This window comes from Lycorma delicatula, chromosome 6 (genome assembly GCF_047948215.1).
Source record: "Lycorma delicatula isolate Av1 chromosome 6, ASM4794821v1, whole genome shotgun sequence".
In the NCBI taxonomy this organism is placed as follows: Eukaryota; Metazoa; Arthropoda; class Insecta; order Hemiptera; family Fulgoridae; genus Lycorma; species Lycorma delicatula.
The window spans coordinates 114,560,774-114,582,419 of record NC_134460.1 but is presented as its reverse complement, the minus strand read 5'-3'; the positions used below and the strand labels follow the sequence as shown (position 1 = coordinate 114,582,419).

General features: G+C 29.1%; 1 protein-coding gene across 1 annotated transcript in view; it reads left to right on the top strand.

Moving 5' to 3' along the window:
• The window catches only part of LOC142326916 (roundabout homolog 2-like), a 677,975-nt gene that overhangs the window by 607,122 nt on the left and 49,207 nt on the right, over positions 1-21,646 (top strand). Inside the window, exon 3 of the mRNA XM_075369647.1 lies at positions 16,055-16,208. Within this exon, the coding sequence (XP_075225762.1) occupies positions 16,055-16,208 (154 nt within the window). The remainder of the gene's footprint in view (positions 1-16,054; positions 16,209-21,646) is intronic.

Here is a 21,646-nt window from a genome sequence, read left to right as displayed (position 1 = left end):
TACGTATGTTGGCGCACCTGTCTGCGCAAAGGATTTCTTTCCCGGCGTTTGAGCGTTAATTATTTTCCCCGTTTCAAGATAACTACCGTAAGTTTTCTAAGAACTTTAGTTTCTTTTATCGCGATTATTATTGTTGTTGTGGTTGTGATTACTACGATCATTATTTGTTTATTATTGTCATTATTCTAATTATTATCGTGAGTTTTTTATTATTATGATGATTATTATTATTACTATTACTGTTGTCATTATTATTGATTTGTCTTGTTTTACTTATGTTCTTAAAAATTATAATTATAAATTATAATTATATTAACATTTTCAATTATCAATCTCTCAGTATCCTGATCGAGCCGCGATCACAGCGACAATATGATGTTAACTTTATCTTAAAACGTAACTATTTTTTACATATTTATTTTACCTATTCCTTTCCGAGTTTTACCATTAGAATTTTAAAATGAAAAAAAAAATTAGTGTTATAGCTAAATTAGTATTATTAATAAACCAAACGAAAGTTAATGTTTAACGAAAACAACTTATTTAAATATTTTTCAAAGACTTAGAATATACGAGTAAAATTCAGCCGTTTAACGTATTACAAATCCTATTAATGAATTTTAGGTAATTAGTCTACTACAAAATAATTCAAATCATAGTAATTACTAAATTACTTTCAGTAAGGTAAAATTCTAAGATAATTTTAGTATATTAAACTACTAATCATTTTCTTTTATATCTTTTAGTGTTAATATTAAAGTTAGTACAGAACACATCAAATACAATTAAACTTTCTAGTTGTTAAGTTTTCTTATTTTACTCCTTCTAGTTTATAACAAGATCTGTCGTTTTACATACTCTTTACATTTCTGTAACATTTTAATCTATTTTCTACTGTTGTGTTGATAATCATTTTCTAACTTCCCTTTCTTTATATTTTAATCTTAATTAAACTTAAATTTTATAGTTTTAATCTTTATTCTCTACGATATGTTATTACTGTACAAGTATAGCTCTAGAAAATCATTTCTTACTACTGTTAGAAGTTTTGTTCAAGTTTCTTACTCGTAGAAAACTGTGTTTTATTAGATAAATTATAATATAAAAAAATAAGAATTACAATAAAACTAGTTTACAGAATTCACTAAAATTATAAAATAATCATTTTTCTTTTTAAAATTTTAACTTTTTGAAATTCACGTCTAATTAAAAATAATTCAAAAAGCACTAAAGAATTGGTAAGTGCTAATTTAAAAATTATAAATTAAAGATTATTATTTTTAACATATTTTAAGCCATTTTTATTTTTTAAATTTATTTCAGTGTTTAATTATTATTATTTTTATTTTTTAATTAAAATATGGATTAGCCTTCAAAAATGCTGTTTATATGTAAACAAGTTGATAGTAAGAGATACAAGGGAGTAATTAAGAGTTTTCGTAAAAATAGGAATGTAATTTAAAGAAAGGGGTTAAAGAACCTTTTACCAAGCGTAAAATAAAATTCTTTAGTATGCAGCAAATTTTTACTTTATTGTACGATGTAAACAAAGTATTGTGATCGTGAAAAATTTTGATTTATAGATTTCTTCGGCATTTTGATCATCCCTGAATCCATTTTGACTAGTTTCGGCGTGACGTCTGTACGTACATATACATCTCACGTAACTCAAAAACGATTAGCCGTAAGATGTTGAAATTTTGTATTTAGGTTTTTGGTAATATCTAGTTTTGCATCTCCCCTTTTCATTGCAATCGACTGGATCAAAAGAGTCCAAAAATGCCCAAAATCCAAAAAAAAATTGATTTTGAACTTTTTCTTAACTTCAGTAATAAACCTTCATTGAGAGCCTTTCAACGATATATCAAAAGTGGTACTTATTTTCATTGGTTCCAAAGTTATAGCCAAATGTGATTTTAATTAATGAAATATTTGGATTTTAGAAGAGGAAGGCACACCGGTTCGTATCAGACTTCATCTCCCTTTATTTAAACTTTTTTTTTTTAATTTAAATATATTGATTTATTAATAATTATTAAACTGTGATTGTAAGGAAATTTTACGATAAATAATAATTCAATTATAACATAAAAAAAAAAATATGAAAAAATATCAGAAGTTATTAATGAAATAAAATTTTATGTACATAAAATGTTTATATGTAATTTAATAGGCGTACAAGGAAGTCATGTGATGCCCGCATCAATTTTTTTTTTTACTTTTAAGTTTTTCAATCAATTTTCTTGAGCTTTATCGCAAAAATTTCTTAAATATCGGGTACATATTCTATAACAATCTTATACTAAGAGATGGTGATTTAACAGAAGGAAAAATAAATTCAAATTCTTTTTTATAGAATTTTATTTTTTAAAAGGTGTCCTCTTGAATTTAATTCGAAAAAAGTTAAAACTACACCACCAGATGAACTTCCTGCACAAAAGAAAAACATTACTGAAATTTGTCGATTAGTTGAAGAGACAGATTGATGAAATAGTTGAGCCATTGAAGAATAGATTGTACTCGTATGTTCAATCAGTAAAAAAAAATCGATATCCCATTTTTGACATGATCACCATACTTTCCCCTTTAATATAGCTATTCTAGCTATATTCTCTGAGAAAGTAAAAAATATTATAATTCGTATGAATATTCAATCTTCTTCTTCTTCTTTTGTAGTTGAAAACATATATTTAGTGTTATTTATACTTTCTTCTTTCTTTTTTCTGTTTAGCCTCCGGTAATTATCTTTCAGATAATACTTCAGAGGATGATATGTATGAGTGTAAATGAAGTGTAGTATTGTACAGTTCAGTTTGACCACTCCTGAGATGTCTGGATAATTTGAAGCCCACAACCACTACCAAAGAACACCGATATCCACGATCTGTATTCAAATCCGTGTAAAAAATAACTGACTTTACTAAGACTTGAACGTTGGAACTCTCGACTTCCAAATCAGCTGATTTGGGAAGACGCGTTCACTACCAGACCAACCCAGTGGGTTAATGTAATTTATACTATAAAAAAAAAATTATACAAAAATTGTCGTTCTTTTAATATATATTAACGTAGAAATTTACGAACCAATCAAATTTTGTTTTAGGAAATCACAGATGGTTTTTTTTTATTAAGGAATATTGAGAGATATTTTTACTAGACAGTTATTCATTTATATATATAATATGTAATAATGAAAGTATATTTTAATAATCTAACCTGGAAAAACAATAATTGGTGTACACATTTTGTTTTTTCTAAATTTTAGGATTCTTTACGAGATCCACATGTTTTATTCTACATATATATTGTTTTATTTTTCGTAACAACTTCACATATGAATACGCATGTGGGAAAAGTAAAAAAAAAATATTTTAACTCGGTTAACGTATTACATTTATATTATTATTTTTATTATTGTTACAGATTATACAGAGGGAAACGATGGAGTTATTTAATTTAGAATTCAATACCAGTTGTTTACCCAGTTCGAAATCCCTCGTCAACAGTATTTTTCACATTTCTCATTAACAATCCCCGTTCGTCTGACTCCACTTCCTATATAAAACTCTAAAAATTCAGCTATATGAAAATGAGTTGAATACTACAGTAATAAAATAATATTTTATAGCAATGCTTTAAATACCTTTCGTTTTAATGAAACTTGACACTCAAACAGTTAATTTTTTTTTTTACGATCAAGAGAAGAATAGAGAGTGCTTTAACAGGAACATAATAGAACGTTGCTTAGATTTAACTGCTTCATACAAAATCTGTATTTTTATATAAAGAATAAAATAAAATAATTAAAATATTTTACAATCAATGTCGACATGTTCAGTAATCTGCGTCTGTTATTTTATATGTTCCTATATATACTATATACTGTTATAACACTCTATTCGTTTGATATATTTACACGTTTTTATCTTTCTTTATTTTCTTCACTCTTTATTTTGACATTTATAAAATAATATACTCTATTCTTCTATCTTATATTGATTTTATTTTTCGTATTTTGTTTTCATAACTAAAACATTTTTATGTTGTTTTCATAACCTTTTTATATTGTTGTATAAATTATTTATTGTAGTTAAAATGGTTGACCCTGACAGTTAAAATTAATTAATTAAAATCTTATTAATATCAAGCTCAGCTATTAGTTAAATAAAATTTTAATTACTATTATCAACGGGAGGGAAAAATCTAAACCGTAATTTCGTAAAAGGTAAACTTACCGGTCTCTGCAAGCTCGGTCAATCTGTCCGCCACTACCTATCTTTTTCCTGTTACTTGAGAGGATGAATGAGGATGATATATATGAATGTAAGTGAAATGTAGTCTTGTACAGTCTCAGGTCAACCATTCCTGAAATGTGTGGTTATTGAAACCCAACCATCAAAGAATACCGGTATCCACGATTTAGTATTCAAATCCGTATAAAAGTAATTAACTGCCTTTACTAGGACTTGAACGCTGAAACTCTTGATTTCCAAATCAGCTGATTTGGGAAGACGCGTTCACCATTAGACCAACCCGGTGGGTTTGTTCGCCATTACCTGACTTCCTTATTCAAACCGGTCAGTTGGGTCCCCCGTTACAGCTAATAATAAAAATGGTTCAACAACCCCATCCCACCTTCTTCTTGTATTTATACCTTTTTTGGGATTTATTCCTCATTTAATTGACGTTAATAAGAGTTATCAAATTGGGTTGACGTTTTGAAAAGATTTCAGGTTGATATACAAATATAAATTAAGAAGCTAAGAATGTGTATGGCAATATAAACGGGTAGAAGAAAAGGAAATGTATATTCGGGAACAAATGAATATTGATAGAACTATTTTAAGTGGCTAGACAAAGAGAACAAAAAGAAAATAAAAAAAAAATTTTACAGAGAATTGACAAAGTATTATAAATAACTAGACAAAACAAACACTTTTGCTTTCTTTCAAAGGATATCTAAAGCTGACGATCACTAATAACTGTGAAATATGTTTTTGTTTTTTACTGGGATATTGAAACCACAAATGATTAGAGGAAAATATACTGGTATCTATACTTATTAACATGATCAGTTTTTTTAGAATAGTAAGTTACAATTTTCTACGAGGGACGGAATTGACCGGGTTTTTTTCCAGGTGGACACAATTAACCGAAGTCTGGTTAGAGCTCGCTTCGTTTGCCTCTCCCATCAAGCCTCTCTGTCGCCATCTGGATCCCCCACTGTGTTCATTATACTTCAATTAAAGCCTTCTCAATTTATAAAAACTATCTGTTGTTTTGTAATTTCTTCAGAGCAACAGTTTGGTTAGCAAAGGACTCAAAAATTTGAGGGACTGATGTACGCGGATTTCAGAATAGTCGACTCCCATGTTAAAACTAGTAGATACTTCATTTGTTACCCTTTCTACAGGTAAAATGGGAATATTGCAGTGTTCTTAGCGTTACCCATAAATACTACAAGAAGTTGCCTGTACTTTTTAATTTTTAATTTTTTTATTTTATTTTATGTATTTTAGTGAAGTAACCGGAGGAAGGTTCAGCTTGTCACCCACCGAGTTGGTCTAGTGGTGAACGCGTCTTTGCAAATCAGCTAATCTCGAAGTCGAGAGTTCCAACGTTCAAGTACTAGTATAGGCGTTTATTTTTATACGGATTTGAATAATAAATCGTGGATACCGGTGTTCTTTGGTGGTTGGGTTTCAATTAATCACACATCTCAGAAATAGTCGACCTGAGACTGTGCAATACTGCACTTCGCTTACACTCATACATATCATCCTCTGAAGTAATACCTGACGGTGATTCCCGAAGGATAAACAGGAACAAAAGGTTCAGCTAGTCGCGCGACCTGTAGCCTCATATTGAGACCACAATAACAGTAACTGACTGTATTGTTGAGTCGTCGCGTTGTACACTGTCCCCATCTTTAAGCTACTTTTCTCAATTACCGAAGAAATATTGGAAAAGACGAAACAGAATTTTTTTGAGAAAATTTAATTTAAAATACTGCATATGATTTCTGAATTCAATTTCACATCGGTTTGACCTTATTAAAGTTAAATATCTGCAAACAATGTAATCCGGTTATTAAATCAAGCAATTAAATCGGCCATCTTTAAATGTTTCGTAATGGCAATATTTCTATATATTTTTTCAGGTATAAAAACTATATCCATGCAGAATTCAGCTAAATCGGATGAGCGCCGGCCTCTGTGGTGCTAGTAGTAGCGTCTCAGCTTTTCTTCCGGAAGCCCCGGGTTTGAATCCCGGTCAGGCATGGCATTTTCACACACGCTACAAATCATTCATCTCATCCTCTGAAGCAATACCTAACGGTGGTTTTGGAGGATAAACAAAAATCGGCAGAGTAACAGACTTACAGACATCACTATGTGTGTGTGTATATATATATCAGATGTATGATTATTTTTAATTGGCTGACGTTTAGAATCAGAATACGATGAACATAATGTAACAAAATTTAGGTAGGCATGATTTATAAAAGTTGTCTTACTTCACAAAAATCATAAATTAACATTGACGGACGGATATATGAATACATTCCGAAAAATGTCCAAAATAATATTTGACAATAATTGAAAATATTGAATTATATACAAGATTTTAGGTAAAATATACTGGATCTCTGTTGCTAACACTGTACGTAATACTACAATTTATATTCTGAATTCATTATATACTAGTATTTCCTTAAAAACTTATAATTTCGCAACATTCTAGGTATTACTCCTTTCACAGTTTAACATCTATTACAAAAGTTTCTATTTTATTAAATGACAAACAAATTAATGAACTACATTTTATACTGATTAATAACGTATTTAGAACATCATTCTGTTATGAATTTAATTTTGCGATAATATACCTTATTTATAGTTATTTTTGTTAACTAATAACTTTAATGTCGGGAAGGTTATTGACAACATTAAATGTGTTTCTAGTCGTGGTTAATTAATGTTGTCGATCTCTATTAATCTACAGCATGTGTTTTTTATAGTAAAACAAAAAAAAAATTTATAAATTTACCCTAAGATAATCAATTGAGCAATTTAAAAACGAAGTAATTTAATTAAAACGGTCAATCTTTTATGAATGACAAATACCTAAATAGAATGTTTTCAGTTAATGAGTATGTATAAAACGAACAGTTTGAATGAATTTGTAAAAAGTATATCACACAAAAAACATATTCTATTTATAACAAAATGCAAAAAATCACAACAGCTGTTTCGATACTCAGAGACTTCCTGCGGTGATCGAACAGAACGTAGCATATTTTGTTATAACTTTTATGTTGTAACACATTTTGTTTATTTATTGTTATTATTATTATTATTTTGTTATGATCATTTCCATCAAATAACGGCTTCATCCATCAATTATTTTACCTATATTCAAATTAAACAGGTCGAAGAAAGAAGAAGTGATTAAAAATTGTTTGTCATAGAATTCGGTAACCAATTTATCTCATTCACTTTTTTTAGTTAGCAAATAGCAAAGCCGGTTACTACTTAGAACAAAGCCGGTTACTACTTAGAAAAACTGGTGACTAACAAATTAAAATGATTTGGTTAAATCTGACTTGGAAAAATAGTAGCTTATTGTTATGAAAATAGCCAATGCCAGAAAGAATGAATTCAAAATAAATTTATTAATAAAACGTATTAAAATTAAATACTTATAGATTAATAGTTATGTTTTGTTTCTAAATAGTATAACTAAGTATATCTTATTAAGTCGATAAGATAACGATAAGATTAGTCGATAGTATAACGTACGTTTAGTATACATAAAATTTCCTTATATTCTTATAAGTTTAATATATATATATTTATGTTAATTTCTCTGATAAATTCAATAGTTTCAATGAGTTAGGTTGATATTAGCTGGTTTATAATTCTTAACCCACCGGGTTGGTCTAGTGGTGAACGCGTCTTCCCAAATCAACTGATTTGGAAGCCGAGAGTTCTAGCGTTCAAGTCCTAGTAAAGCCAGTTACTTTTACACGGATTTGAATAATAGATCGTGGATACCGGTGTTCTTTGGTGGTTGGGTTTCAATTAACCACACATCTCAGGAATGGTCGAACTGAGAATATACAAGACTACACTTCATTTACACTCATTACACATCATCCTCATTCATTCTCTGAAGAATTATCTAAACGGTAGTTATCGGAGGCTAAACAGGAAAAAAGAAAGGTTTATAATTTTCAATATTAAAATGAATACCAACTTAATTATTCTTTGCGTAACACTTAACTATTATCAATATTTGTTTTATCAGATTTATACTTATTTACTTTTAAAATATTATTCACGTATCTTTATTTTGTACATATTTGAATGTTGTTCAAATTAGAAAAAAATAAAAACTAAAGCCGTTATACGATAGTTTATTTCCTTACAAAAATCTATGGTTTTAAATCTGAAGAACGCTGGTGTAAAATAATTTTTTTAGGTTTTGTGTTGTTTAATCCATCAAATGTAACCATTTTATTGACAAAGAGATATTTAATATGTAATATAAACTAATTTATCTAGTCGAATCTAAATTTCACAGTGAATATGTTAAATAATACAATTACAATTTTGTAATAATTATTATAATTAAATAATATTCGTTATCAGCTCTTAAGCCCATAATAATTGTGGTATTATTATTTTTTTAATTTACAATTGTATTATTTTTGGATTAATATATATTAATTAATATTTATATTATATGTATTAATATATAACATATTATTATAATTAAATTATATTCGTTATCAGTTCTTAAGCCCATAATAATTATGTTATTGTTAATATTTTTTTTAATTTATGGTTATATTATTTCTGGATTAATTATACTCCCAATTATCTGGACTAAATGATTGTAAGGCATCTCTCAACATTAAATTTAATATAAATAAATCAAATAAATATATTTTTATTCACATCGAAACATAAAAATACACTATTGATACGTCAATATAAGATAAATTATAAATTATTTAATAAAAAATATATGTGTTTACAGTTCATATTAATTATTTAAATACAAAGTAGAATCATTAAATATAAAAAAATTACAACAAAATAATTCAGAAGCCGTTATTGAAAATTATTTTTAGGATATATTTATACGCACGTTAAACGGAAAGCAGATGAATCGTGATTTTTTCTATTTATTTTTTTTTTTTTTAATTCTTCAATAGAGTAATATTGTTTTCGTAAAAAAAATTTTTAGATTTTATTTTAAATAAATTGTTGGAAAGATTTTTTTCAAATGGTTCGGCAGTTTATTAAAAATTACAATGGTAGAATTACAAGACCGCCTTTCCCGTAATCCGAAGAATTCTGATGAATTGTACGAAAACAGTCCCGTTGTCTGGTTTGGTAAAGAGGGATTTTGTTATTGTTTGAAGATAACTGACCATACTTTTTAGCAGCGATTGCATATTTCTAAAAATATAAACCCAAGTTAAAATATTTAATTTTCTAAATATAGACCTCACAGTTATTCATACTTATGTACGCCAATTAATGAACTGACAGCTCATTTTCGTACCTTAAAAACTCGTTCTCACGTTTTATGGGAGTCCCAAGAAATGATATGATACTTTATACGAAATTATAGGTATTTTTATTAAGGTGCAGTTTGATTTTGTTACAAATGAAATCAATTCGATCATTCCACGAGAACTCTATTAACACACCCAGGAATTTTTCTTTGTGGGCAAGAGAAAAACAATTCTTCTCATTAATAGAAATTTACCCACGCCATCAACAATGTTGCGTCTACCTGAGAAGCATAATGCAACAGTTTTATCTATATCTAAAGTTAGATAGTTACAATCCATCCAATGAATAAATTTTTGAGTTGCTATAGTACAATTATTCCTTATAAATAATTATCTTTAGATACAAGAGTTGTGTCGTCTGCGAAAAGGCTTACAATAAATGGCTCAAGATTTTGAGGCAGGTCGTTAATAAACAATAAAAAAAAGCAAGGGACCGAGAACATTTAGCTATGGCACTCCGCGTTCTTTATCTTGAACTGAGGATTTAGATTTTACGTGTATTTTCAAAAGATGAAATTTCAGTTACTTGTTTACAGTTGATAAGATATGGCTTAAACAACTTCTAAGTAGCTCCTCTGATATCATATCTGTTAAGCTTTTTTTATCAGTAAAATATGAGAACCTAATCGAATGCTTTACTTAAATGACAAAAAAAATTGAAAATTAAGTCTTTCTGTTATCTACTACAGACACCTACAAAAACTAACATTATTATCAAAACCTATTCTTCAAAAATTCTTGCACCTCAGAAAAAAAATAGTGACAACTGTAATAACGTAATTATTTATCTTAAATTGAATTTATTAAATAGATTTAAGTAATTAATAATATTAATAATAAATTCGATAAATAATAACTAAAATATCCATACTAAACTCAAATAAAAAAAAGTAAAATCATTAAAAATTTATCCCATAGTTGTTTTTGCTTTTTAAAATGTTATACTAAATGTGAAATCGCCATTTGAAGAACTAATGTTTTTGTCCAACTGCTTTATAAAAATTGTCACTTTAAGCAGTAAATATTTTAGAATTAATTTCCCAACATTGGATCGTAAAATGCATTCGTTTAAATGAGGGGGTCCTTTATAAAAATTAGAATGACTTCTTTAGGTAGGCCTCACCACTTTCAGCGTTCTTTCATCAACGATTCAATGACTTTTATAAACCACTCCTTGAAAATATCTCTCTGCATTCTCTGTCACTTTTTGAATAAAATGTTGCACCGGTATCAACTTGTAACTGTTTCTATTAAGGGGTGTTTTTACTCGTACTTTGCCGATTACGGTTGACCCTAGTTTTTGAACCCCTGACTCCTTTAAACTACATAAGACCGTCGATCATTCTTTATCCAATGATTGGTGTTGTTACCTTGAATCAATATTCTAGTGTTCAAATTCGTTTGGTTAAACACGTGCGTGTAATAATTATCAATCTTTTACATTGTAAATGTAATAGAATAAATCTTTCTTTATAATAGATTTTTAAAATTGTATAAAATTCATTAATAATGCTTATAATATTACCCCTTAATTCGTCTCCCCCCCCCCAAATTCTTATTTCAAAACACCTTGTCTTTATTTAAAACGCTTTAAACAACCGAATTACATTAAAAAGCCCCCTTCTAACCCTGGAACACAAAGAAAAATAATAAATAAATAAATAAATTTAAAATGTAATAAATTAATCAAACTCAATAAAAATGTTTTTATGTTTAAGATAAAGATCTATATACATCGTCTTTTTCAGTATTACGATACTGAAAAACAGTATTTCATAAACCGATGAATCTTCTTCTTTCTTTTTCTGTTTAGCCTCCGGTAACTACCGTTTAGATAATACTTCAGAGATATATGTATATATGTTTAGATGATATGTATGAGTGTAAATGAAGTGTAGTCTTGTACATTCTCAGTTCGACCATTCCTGAGATGTGTGGTTAATTGAAATCCAACCACCAAAGAACGCCGGTATCTGACCGATGAATCTGACCCCGCTTAACGAAACGTATATTTTTAATTATAGTACTATATAAAAAATAGAAAGCGACTTTTTCCAGTATTTCTTTCCCTCTAATCTTTTTATCAAAAACTTTTAATACAAAAATAGAAGATAGTTAAATAACTTGTATATTTTGAAGAAAAATATATACACATTTCTAAGAAATATTTTTGAGCTAGCAAATATTCTTTGAGAAATTTAAATTATTTGTACTGTTAAAACATGGAATTTAATTGTTTATTTTTAATACTATATCGTTATCTGATTTTTTTTTTCATTTGATATGCTATGTAATGTCAACTTTTCATAAAAATATTAATTAGCAATAAATGTAAAAAAAAAAAAATGGGTTGATGAGAAAAAGCCAGATTAAAAAATAAAATGCTGGGTTAATGAATCGCTAATATCGTGTCATAAAGGGCTTACGTAATGCTAAAGCGCTTTACATAAAGGTTTGCATACGTAAGGGAAAAGGGAACCTAAAGTCACGAAAATTTGCTAAGTAATGATATTGAAAATCTGATATACGTAGCACGATTTTCCAATTACTTTAAATGTCTTTATAAAGAAAGTAATTTATTTTTAACAATAAAAATTATATTACAAAGAGCGTTTTCATTTTTTTTTTCAGTAATTCACTTTTTTTAGATCAGTATTGTTAAAAGAAACAACCTATTTCTAAATTTACTGTTATTTGAAGTCTAAACAACACATCTACTTTATGGTTACCACTTACTCAGCACCGAACGTTTATTAAAACTTTGATTGAAAAACTATGTAAATATATTCTTTGTTTTAATAGTAACTTAAAAAATACTAGGACAATATTTTTTTTTAAAATTAATATTATATTTATATAATGTTAATTTTATGTATGTGTATATATATATATATATATATATATATATATATATATATATATATATTATACACAAACATACATGAAGAGTAAGAGAGAGAGAGCGCGCCTATACGTACTCGTATTTTTTTAACATTATAGTAACAGATCTAGATGTCATGACATATACACAGTTATACGTACCGTGTTTACTGATCGTTCTCTCAGTGTAATATACTATAATATAATTATGCCAAGCCTGTTGAAATACTATGGATATTCAGCCCACGGGTAAGACCCTCTGTTTATCACAGAAGCTGGACTTAATAATAAAATCGTTAAAAAATAATAAGCTGATCATACGAAATTCACTTTAAGAGCTATCCTGTTGTAAACAAACCGCGTGGCGTTGTAACAGACAGTTTTAAAAGTTACGCATACAGATTACATGTTTTGATGTTCAATGTTTTTCTTTTGATCTGATTTATGTTTACTGTTTATAATTTTGTTTTCACTTGGCGCCGACTGAATTGAGTTATTTATGAATTAAGTGCATGTCATTTAAAGTTATATCACTGTTTATAAATACACGATAAACGATAAAGTATTATATAAATTACAGGTGAGGATTAACAAATTGAGTCACCTGGTAAGGCTGGCGGCGTATTGCTGTGCACATTGGCTGACGGCTGGCTTACTGCGAGCTATTAACTATCCTGAACAACTCTGACAACGTACTGCATACAATATAAGTATACGGAGCTATACCAGATGTTTTCGTAAAGGAATGACTATCTAACTGTTCGACCCGTCCTATCAATCTATCTCTCTCGCACGCAGTGTACACAGTTATATGCCGCCCGGTTTAAATTACTTTCTTTTCTTTTCTTTTTCCTGTTTAGCCTCCGGTAACTACCGTTTAGATAATATTTCAGAGGATGAATGAGGATGATATGTATGAGTGTAAATGTGTAAATGAAGTGTAGTATTGTACATTCTCAGTTCGACCAATCCTGAGATGTGTGGTTAATTGAAAGCCAACCACCAAAGAACACCGGTATCCACGATCTAGCATTCAAATCCATGTAAAAAAACTGGCTTTACTAGGACTTGAACGCTGGAACTCTAGGCTTCCAAAATCAGCTGATCTGGGAAGACGCGTTCACCACTAGACCAGCCCGGTGGGTCCGGTTTAAATTACTACATTAACGCAATCGCACACACTGCAGTAAAATCTCAGTACTACAAACATCGTCCCAACCCCGTAGGGGAAGACACCCACCTAGTGACATTCCGGTCGCCACACGTTCCCCCCCCTCCCCTTCGTTGCCCTGATCTGATGGGCTTTAACGGAAGTCGTCTATCGCCCTTTGACTTATTACATCTCATAGTAATAAGCCTGGCCTCGTTGGGATGCCACCGATGTAAATTCCTTGGTAGACATTTACATCACTGATTTATCAACTCAGCTTTTACCTTCGCTGAAGGCCTCGTCCGGACATCTTGAATGTCCTACATCGTTTCTCTCTGAACCAGCTAACCGAGTTCGCGCCTAGTTCTACTTTTATTGAGATAATTCCTGTGAATGTCTCGAATTTCGAGGCAAATTTAAACACTTCATACCACCAAAAATTAGTTAGTTATTAGTTTTATAATAGCACCCACAGGGTTGGTCTAGTGGTGAACGCGTCTTCCCAAATCAGCTGATTTGGAAGTCGAGAGTTCCAGCGTTCAAGTCCTAGTAAAGGCAATTACTTTTATACGGACTTGAATACTAAATCGTGGATACCGGTGTTCTTTGTTGGTTGGGTTTCAGTTAACCCAACTCAGGAATGGTCGAACTGAGACTGTACAAGACTACACTTATATATATCATCCTCATTCATTCTCTGAAGTAATACCTGAGCGGTAATTCCCGGAGGCTAAACAGAAAAAAAAGGATAGCATTTACCGCTAAACACAGTACAGTACCATTTGCATCTCAAACGATTTATAAACATCACAGTCGTAAGAAAGACTGTGTTAGATAGCGTAAAAGAGTAAATTATACTATTTTTTCTTTTGGGAAATATATTACTTAACTCAGCCCACCACAGAAAGTATATTTTTCTTTTTTTTTTATTAAAATTGACTTTTCTTTAATTTTATTTAATCGAAGTGGATAAAAAAGTACGTTTAAAAGTAAAATCGTCAATATAATGTTTAAAGCTACTTTAAAGTAAATATAACATTCAAACAGTAAGAGAATATGTTTATTTAGATTCATTATAACTCAGTCACACATGTTAATTTAAATTAAGCTAACATTAGGATGACAAAATCCTTTTCGTTAAGAAACGTTAATACAGTTAATTTGTTATCATCGTCTAATTACACAGAATTTCCCCACTGTTAAATGAAATTCTCTTTCGACACAACTGCTTACGTTGACAAGGAAATGACAAAGTTGAAGAAGCGGATCCGTTATAAATGATCAATTCATTCTGACGCGTCTGCCACTTTCCCCATTCCAAGTTTCAAGTTTCAACCGTGTCCTATAACGTCACCTGCCTTACATCATCCAATCTCATGGTTACTACCACGCCCAGAGGTTGCCACATACTGTGAAGATTGATAAGAGAGGGGATGAAATCAATGAAATAATGCCGAGGTAATTGAGTTGGAACTCGGAGTTTTGAAATTGGAAATTAATTACATTTCCTCCCGCGGCCAGATTAGAATTCCCCCTTGTGTTTCTCCCTTTTCTGTTTTCTCCACCCACACAATGGGTTTTCCACCGTCTCTCCAACTGTTCCCTTACCACTCATCACTTTTACCCTACCTTCTTTTTGCATCCCTTAATAATATATATATCACCACCTATGCCATTATCAATTCTACCATATCCTACCGTCCTCCCTATTCATACTTATTTTAAAGTCGCATTATTTTATTATTAGATTATGAAACCATAGCGTAGAAGAGAAAATAAAATATTCTTCCGTAGCGGTACTTTTCATTTTAACTTTGTATATGACTTTTCTTTAACATTTCAAGTTGAAAATAGAGTATTCATGATAATATTAAAATGAAAATTATTATCAATATTCATTATTTCAGTTTTTTTAGCTAGTGATTTCTTCATTTTTTTATTTATTTCCGCTATTATAAAACTTTTCTTTTTTCAGTTTAGCCTCTAGTAATTACCGTACAGATATTACTTCAGACGATGAATAAGGATGATATATATGAGTGTAAATGAAGTGTAGTCTTGTACAGTCTCAGTTCGACCATTCCTGAGATGTGTGGTTAATTGAAACCCAACCACCAAAGAACACTGGTATCCACGATCTAGTATTCAAATCAATATAAAAATAATTGACTTTACTAGGACTTGAAAGCTGGAACTCTCGACTTCCAAATCAGTTGATTTGAGAAGACGCGTTCACTACTAGACCAACCCTGTGGGTTCTATTATAAAACTAAAAAATAGTTACTTTACCTCACCCGACTATTTCTATCTCTTTTTATTTAAAGAACATTACAAAAAAAAATTATGTATATATATATATATATATATATATATATTTTAAGGTGATATAAATAAAATTATTATGTATGAGTTTTAATTCAGATGTTTATTTACAGTTTTGAGAGAAGACTTTCGAGCTGAACCAAAAGACACTAGAGTTGCAGCAGGAGAGACTGCTCTTCTTGAATGTGGCCCTCCAAAAGGTCATCCAGAACCTACATTGTTTTGGAAAAAAGATGGACAGGTTTTAGATTTGGAAACTTCAAATAGGTATGTTAATTTTTTATTTTTGTGGTTTGATTTTATTGTATTATTACCTACGTTTTTGCTCTATTATGTAATTTAATTTTTCCCATTTTAGTTTTCCTATTATTTACTTTATATTTAATATTAATTTTCCTTAATCTGTTCATATATCACCACTGACTTAAAATTATTGTTAAAATGAAATTCCTCTCTACATTCGGCTGTGAAATGGTGTAATTTAGAAACTGAAAATAAATTATAATAATTAATAGTTATGTGAACTATTTTGGAAGATTGTGCTAATGCATTATTGGTGCTGGAATAATTTTTTTCCATAAATCGTTTTTAAATTTACTTTGAGTTGTATTAAATATTTATTAATCAAATAAGGCGAATGTTTGAAATTGAATATTGTAATGAAATCTAACCACCAATTCTTGCCATTTTATACATTTTCTCTTATTTTTATTTATTTTCTGTACATAAAAAATGTTTTAAAGAATTAAAGAAAGTACATATGTATATCTTTTTTTTATTATTGTAATATAACTTAACTTGATCCACCCAAGTACAATAAATGTAAATAAAGTAAAATGACACTCACCTTATTTTTTTCATAATGTCTACAGTAGTACTTTTGTGGCAACCCACATCATCAGTTATAATTCTTCTTTATAAAATGTTTTTTTACCAAATTACATATTAAACTCAAAGTTACTTAAAATATATAATACATAAAAAATGTAATATATAAAATTTAAAAATTAAAGTAAGATTAAAAAATAACAAGTTTAAAAATTTATATTTTTTAAAAGAAATATAAAAAATATTAATTAAAATTGCTGAAATTAAAAGTTATATATATATATATTAAACTATGACGTCAATTATGATAAAATAAAATTAAATAAGATAAAAATAAAATATACTACTTGTTTCGCCAGCTAAATACTATAGTACTGTATAAATAATTAAAATTTATGTATTATCATTATCTTTATCTGAAAATCTACTGCCATGTATTGTTGTCCTTATAAGTGTGTCATCCTCATACTCTGTTTGCAAGTTGATCAAGTTGAATTTTTTCTTTATTTATATATATATATATATAATATTTACCCAAAATGTCTAGATTTTTATCATAACTTTTTTCTATATCCTTTTTTAATTTCTAACATTTCCAAATTAGTTTCAATATCAAAAACAGAATGTTTATAATTAAACGTTGACTAGACCCCACTATGAGATGACAGACCACTATGAGGTGGTTAGCAACGTTAGAGAAACCCAACTTTTTATTTTTATAGTGCCTAAAACGCTCAAGAAAAATGGCTTTAAAAGATCTATTAGTTTTATCTATATATTTATGTGATCAAAATCATTACCATTTTATTTTATAAATTATATGAATCGGTATGAATATTGGTTTTTAAATATTTTATTATATGGTTATTTGTTTTGTATGCAGGTTTGAATGTATTATTATCTTAATTTTTAGTTATATTTTCAATAATGCTATCAACCTATGAATATTTTAAATATACATTATCAATTTTCTGTGTATTATTTATTGGTTTTAGAGTTGTAGTATTAATTTAAAAATTTTTTTTTATCTAAATAAGTATTAATAAATTACTATGTCCATTATGAATAGCAATTTGTTTTATGTTATTTATTTCTACGAGGGAGATCGCTAAAGTAAACACCGCTGTGAAATGTCTCTCCTTAAGGTTGGCGAGCCTGTGTCGATCATGAAAAAACTAATAACGTACATATTGCATTGTTGATTGTAAGTTGTCGTGTTGTAGTATTTATACACACGTATCTTACGTGTGAGTTATTACGTTATAAAATGATTAGGAAAATCGATGTTGCCGCCAACTGTGAAATACGTGGAGTCATACGTTTTTTAAACCATCAAAATGTTAAGCCGGCCGAAACTCATAGGCAGTTGATTGATGTGTACAGTCATAATGTAATGAAAGAAAGAAAGTCCGAAAATGGTGTGAAAGGTTTAGAAATAACAGAATTAATATGCATGATGAAGAATGTTCGGGGAGGCTCTTGGGTAATCACCGAGGACTTGTTTAAACGCGTCGATGATGAAATCAGAAGTTTAATGGAAATCAAATATTAAAATAATTTGAATAGGGGAAAAAATTAGGGAATTTATAGTCCCAGAATTATTAAAATAATTAAATAATTTCTCAACAATAAAAATAAAATCAAATAAAAATAGATTAATTTTGTTTCTAGAGAAACGTTGTTAATAAATTCTCATTTCTCTAAAATGAGTTACAGATAATACACGTACAACTGCCTTTGTCATTGGAATGAATTTTAAGTTGATTTTACAGAGGGTACCTCCGCTCCGATCCTGTTATTATGCCAAAAACACAACACAAACAAGTTAGGCGAAGTTGAGGGGAAGCGCATGCATCCCCTCAACTTAAACGTACGTTAGGACCGGGAAGGGTATCTCCCGAGGGGAGGGTTGGTAAAGAAAATTTCAGCTTGTTCTCAAGATCCAGGAGTGTTCCCGATGGGGGCCGAGGCCCCCATCGTGAGGAACTGCCCTATTAGATTAGGTGAGAGTAGGTCAAAATAGGTCAATGACAATGACACATGCCATTTTCATTCACATTTCCACAGTGTATACCAACACAGGGTCGCGAGACGGGCGAGTATCGAACAAAAGTTACACTTATGTGGTAGAATACACTAACACACAAGTAGGAATTCACACGTAGGGGCTTGCCTGTCAAATGACGTAGATATCAAGTGTGTATTAGCAGGAAGGAGTGGACGTTCCCTCACAATAATATTAATTTATGTTTTGTTTCGAGAAACGAAAACCAAAAACACAACATTTTTAAAGAAAATAATAAATTTGCACTGATGTATTAATTGCATTTACAACGATAACTTTTAGAATAAGTGCTTTTCATTACTATTATTAAAAAAATATATATGTGAAAATATATAAATGAAATAAATCTATAGTAAAATTATTAAGTAAATTAGAGGTAAAATGATTTGATTTTTTATGAATTGTAATTTTTTTGGCTGCGGGTTTCCTATACACTGAAGTGATAATTTGATTATTTTTATTAATACTAAGATCTAGATAATTTATCGTTCTTTTTATGTCGATTTCAAAAGTTAATTTTACATCATTACAATATGAATTAACTTACATATATTTTTATCTATAAAATTTTCATTTTATTGTAATATAATGAAAATTTCGATATAAATAAAAGTCACTGTATGGATGTATGTGGGTATGTATGTTTGTTACACTTCACCTCCTATACCAAAGGACAGATTTCAATCAAACTATGGGCAATTCTTAATTACTGACTGAGAAAAAATATTGTGTGTTAAACATTCCTACCATAACCATTGCAGGAGAGATGAGAGATTTTTGCAGGAGAGATTTTTATTACTGTCATTTTCAAACATTACTACATTTTGTAAATTTGAAAAATTTCCTAAGAGTTTCTACAAAACTTTGAAGCATTCCAGAACATTCTGCAACATATAGAACAGTTTTTGACTGGAACTCGTAGACCAATCCAGAATTTTCAAAAATGATTGTAGAACATTCTGGAGTATTCCTGCAATAGAGAAGATCTTGATAGTTCTTTAATTTAAAGTTCTTTAACAATATAAAAGGAGGAGGTGACAGTTATTTCAGTTTTAACTTAAAAATTCATAAGTTAAGATCGATCAAAGTGATAGGTATAAAACTTTCTTAATAGTGAGTGAATTTAGATCATGTAATGTTTAATGAAATTTCAAACAATATTATCATTGAGAAGTGTATATCCTTTAGCGAGGTGATTTGATGAAGCCTAAAAGGAACTGTAAATCTGTCGGTTAAATTCAACTGAAATCAAGCTTTTCCAGCCAGATAAAACAGATGATCAATGCCACTAACAGTTTCAGGATGTATGTGAGTGTGCCAAAATATTGCGTTTGGCTGAATGTGGAGGACCAATGTCATACAATTTACAGCATGAAATTGTATCAGGGAAGCTTGGTTATCACAAGTTTTGTGCAAGATGGGTGCCAAAAATGTAAGGCGGCAGATTTCTACAGAGAAGAAATTGAAAAGCTTATGCGTCATTGTGATAAGTGCCTCAATTTAAATGGTGACTATGTAGAAAAATAGTTTAAGATTGTCCCTTTCAAATGTATATAATAAAATTTCTTTTTTTTTTATTTGGTTGGTTTTTTATTTCAAAATATAAGTTACTTTCTGGACAGCCCTCATACATGTTTGTTCTTCAAACTCCTTGCGTTTTCATTGAACCTATGCTACTGTAGAAAAATAAATATTATTCTAATAATATTTGAAAAGTTAAATTCAACAAGAAGGAATGCAAAGGAGTTTTATGTTTGTTGTGAAAAGTTTGTGGTAATGTTTGTAAAATAGAAATGGATGAACTTAAAATTTCCTTATCTTGTGCTGCTTTGCCTGATAGGTATCTTGTGAAGAAATTATTACTCCCAAGCAGTGTCGAGTATATACGTATATATAGAAATAGAAAGATATCGATATAGAAAGATTATATATAAACAATTTCATTCTCAGTCAAATATTAGAATGGTTTTTTTTATAGTTTCACAGATCTTATCCACATTGGCAGCTGTACAAGACAAATTATGTTCAGCTCTACAAGTAACAAATTAACTATTTTCACCACAAAGAATTGATTTACAGTGAACATTATTACTCTCAGAGAAAACAAATTTAAATCCTTATAATTGTGACTGTTGTAATTAATGATGAATTATTTAAATATCTAAGAAATTTATAACTTTGAACTGAAGAAGCAGGAAACTGTAAATATTCCTCAAATGTTCAAGAATCTATATTCTTTTTTTCTATTTTTTTATTATTATTATTGTTGTTTTTTTTCTTTCTGACAAGTATGCTACACATTTGGCTTCCCTAATTTGATAATACCCACCATTGTTGAATACTATATTATTTTTTTTTTAAATAATCAGAACTAAATTTAAGATATAAGAGCTAATAATGATCAATACTTATTTTTGTAATATGTAGCTTTGAGTTTTATATTAGAAGCGACATATAAACGGTCTGTTAGTAACAACTTACATTAGACTGCTTTTTTATACTCTTTATTACTGCTGAGGGTGACAAGCTCTATTAAAGTAACTTTAACCAGGTACGATGACCACTGATGGGTTGTTAGGAACTTTTATAACCCTAGAGTCTACTTTTTAACTTCATGGCCAAATAAAGTTTTTCTCTAAAATTTGTGTTTGTTTACTGTTATTTACTATGGTAAGTTTTAATATGTTTTCCTAAAAAAAAAAAGAAAAAAGATTAAAAGATTAAAAAAAAAAAACATTATAAATTTTCTGTTTGCTTATAACTTTTTAACGGTAGAGAAAGGTACTAAACTTGTGATGGCAGCTCTTGATAT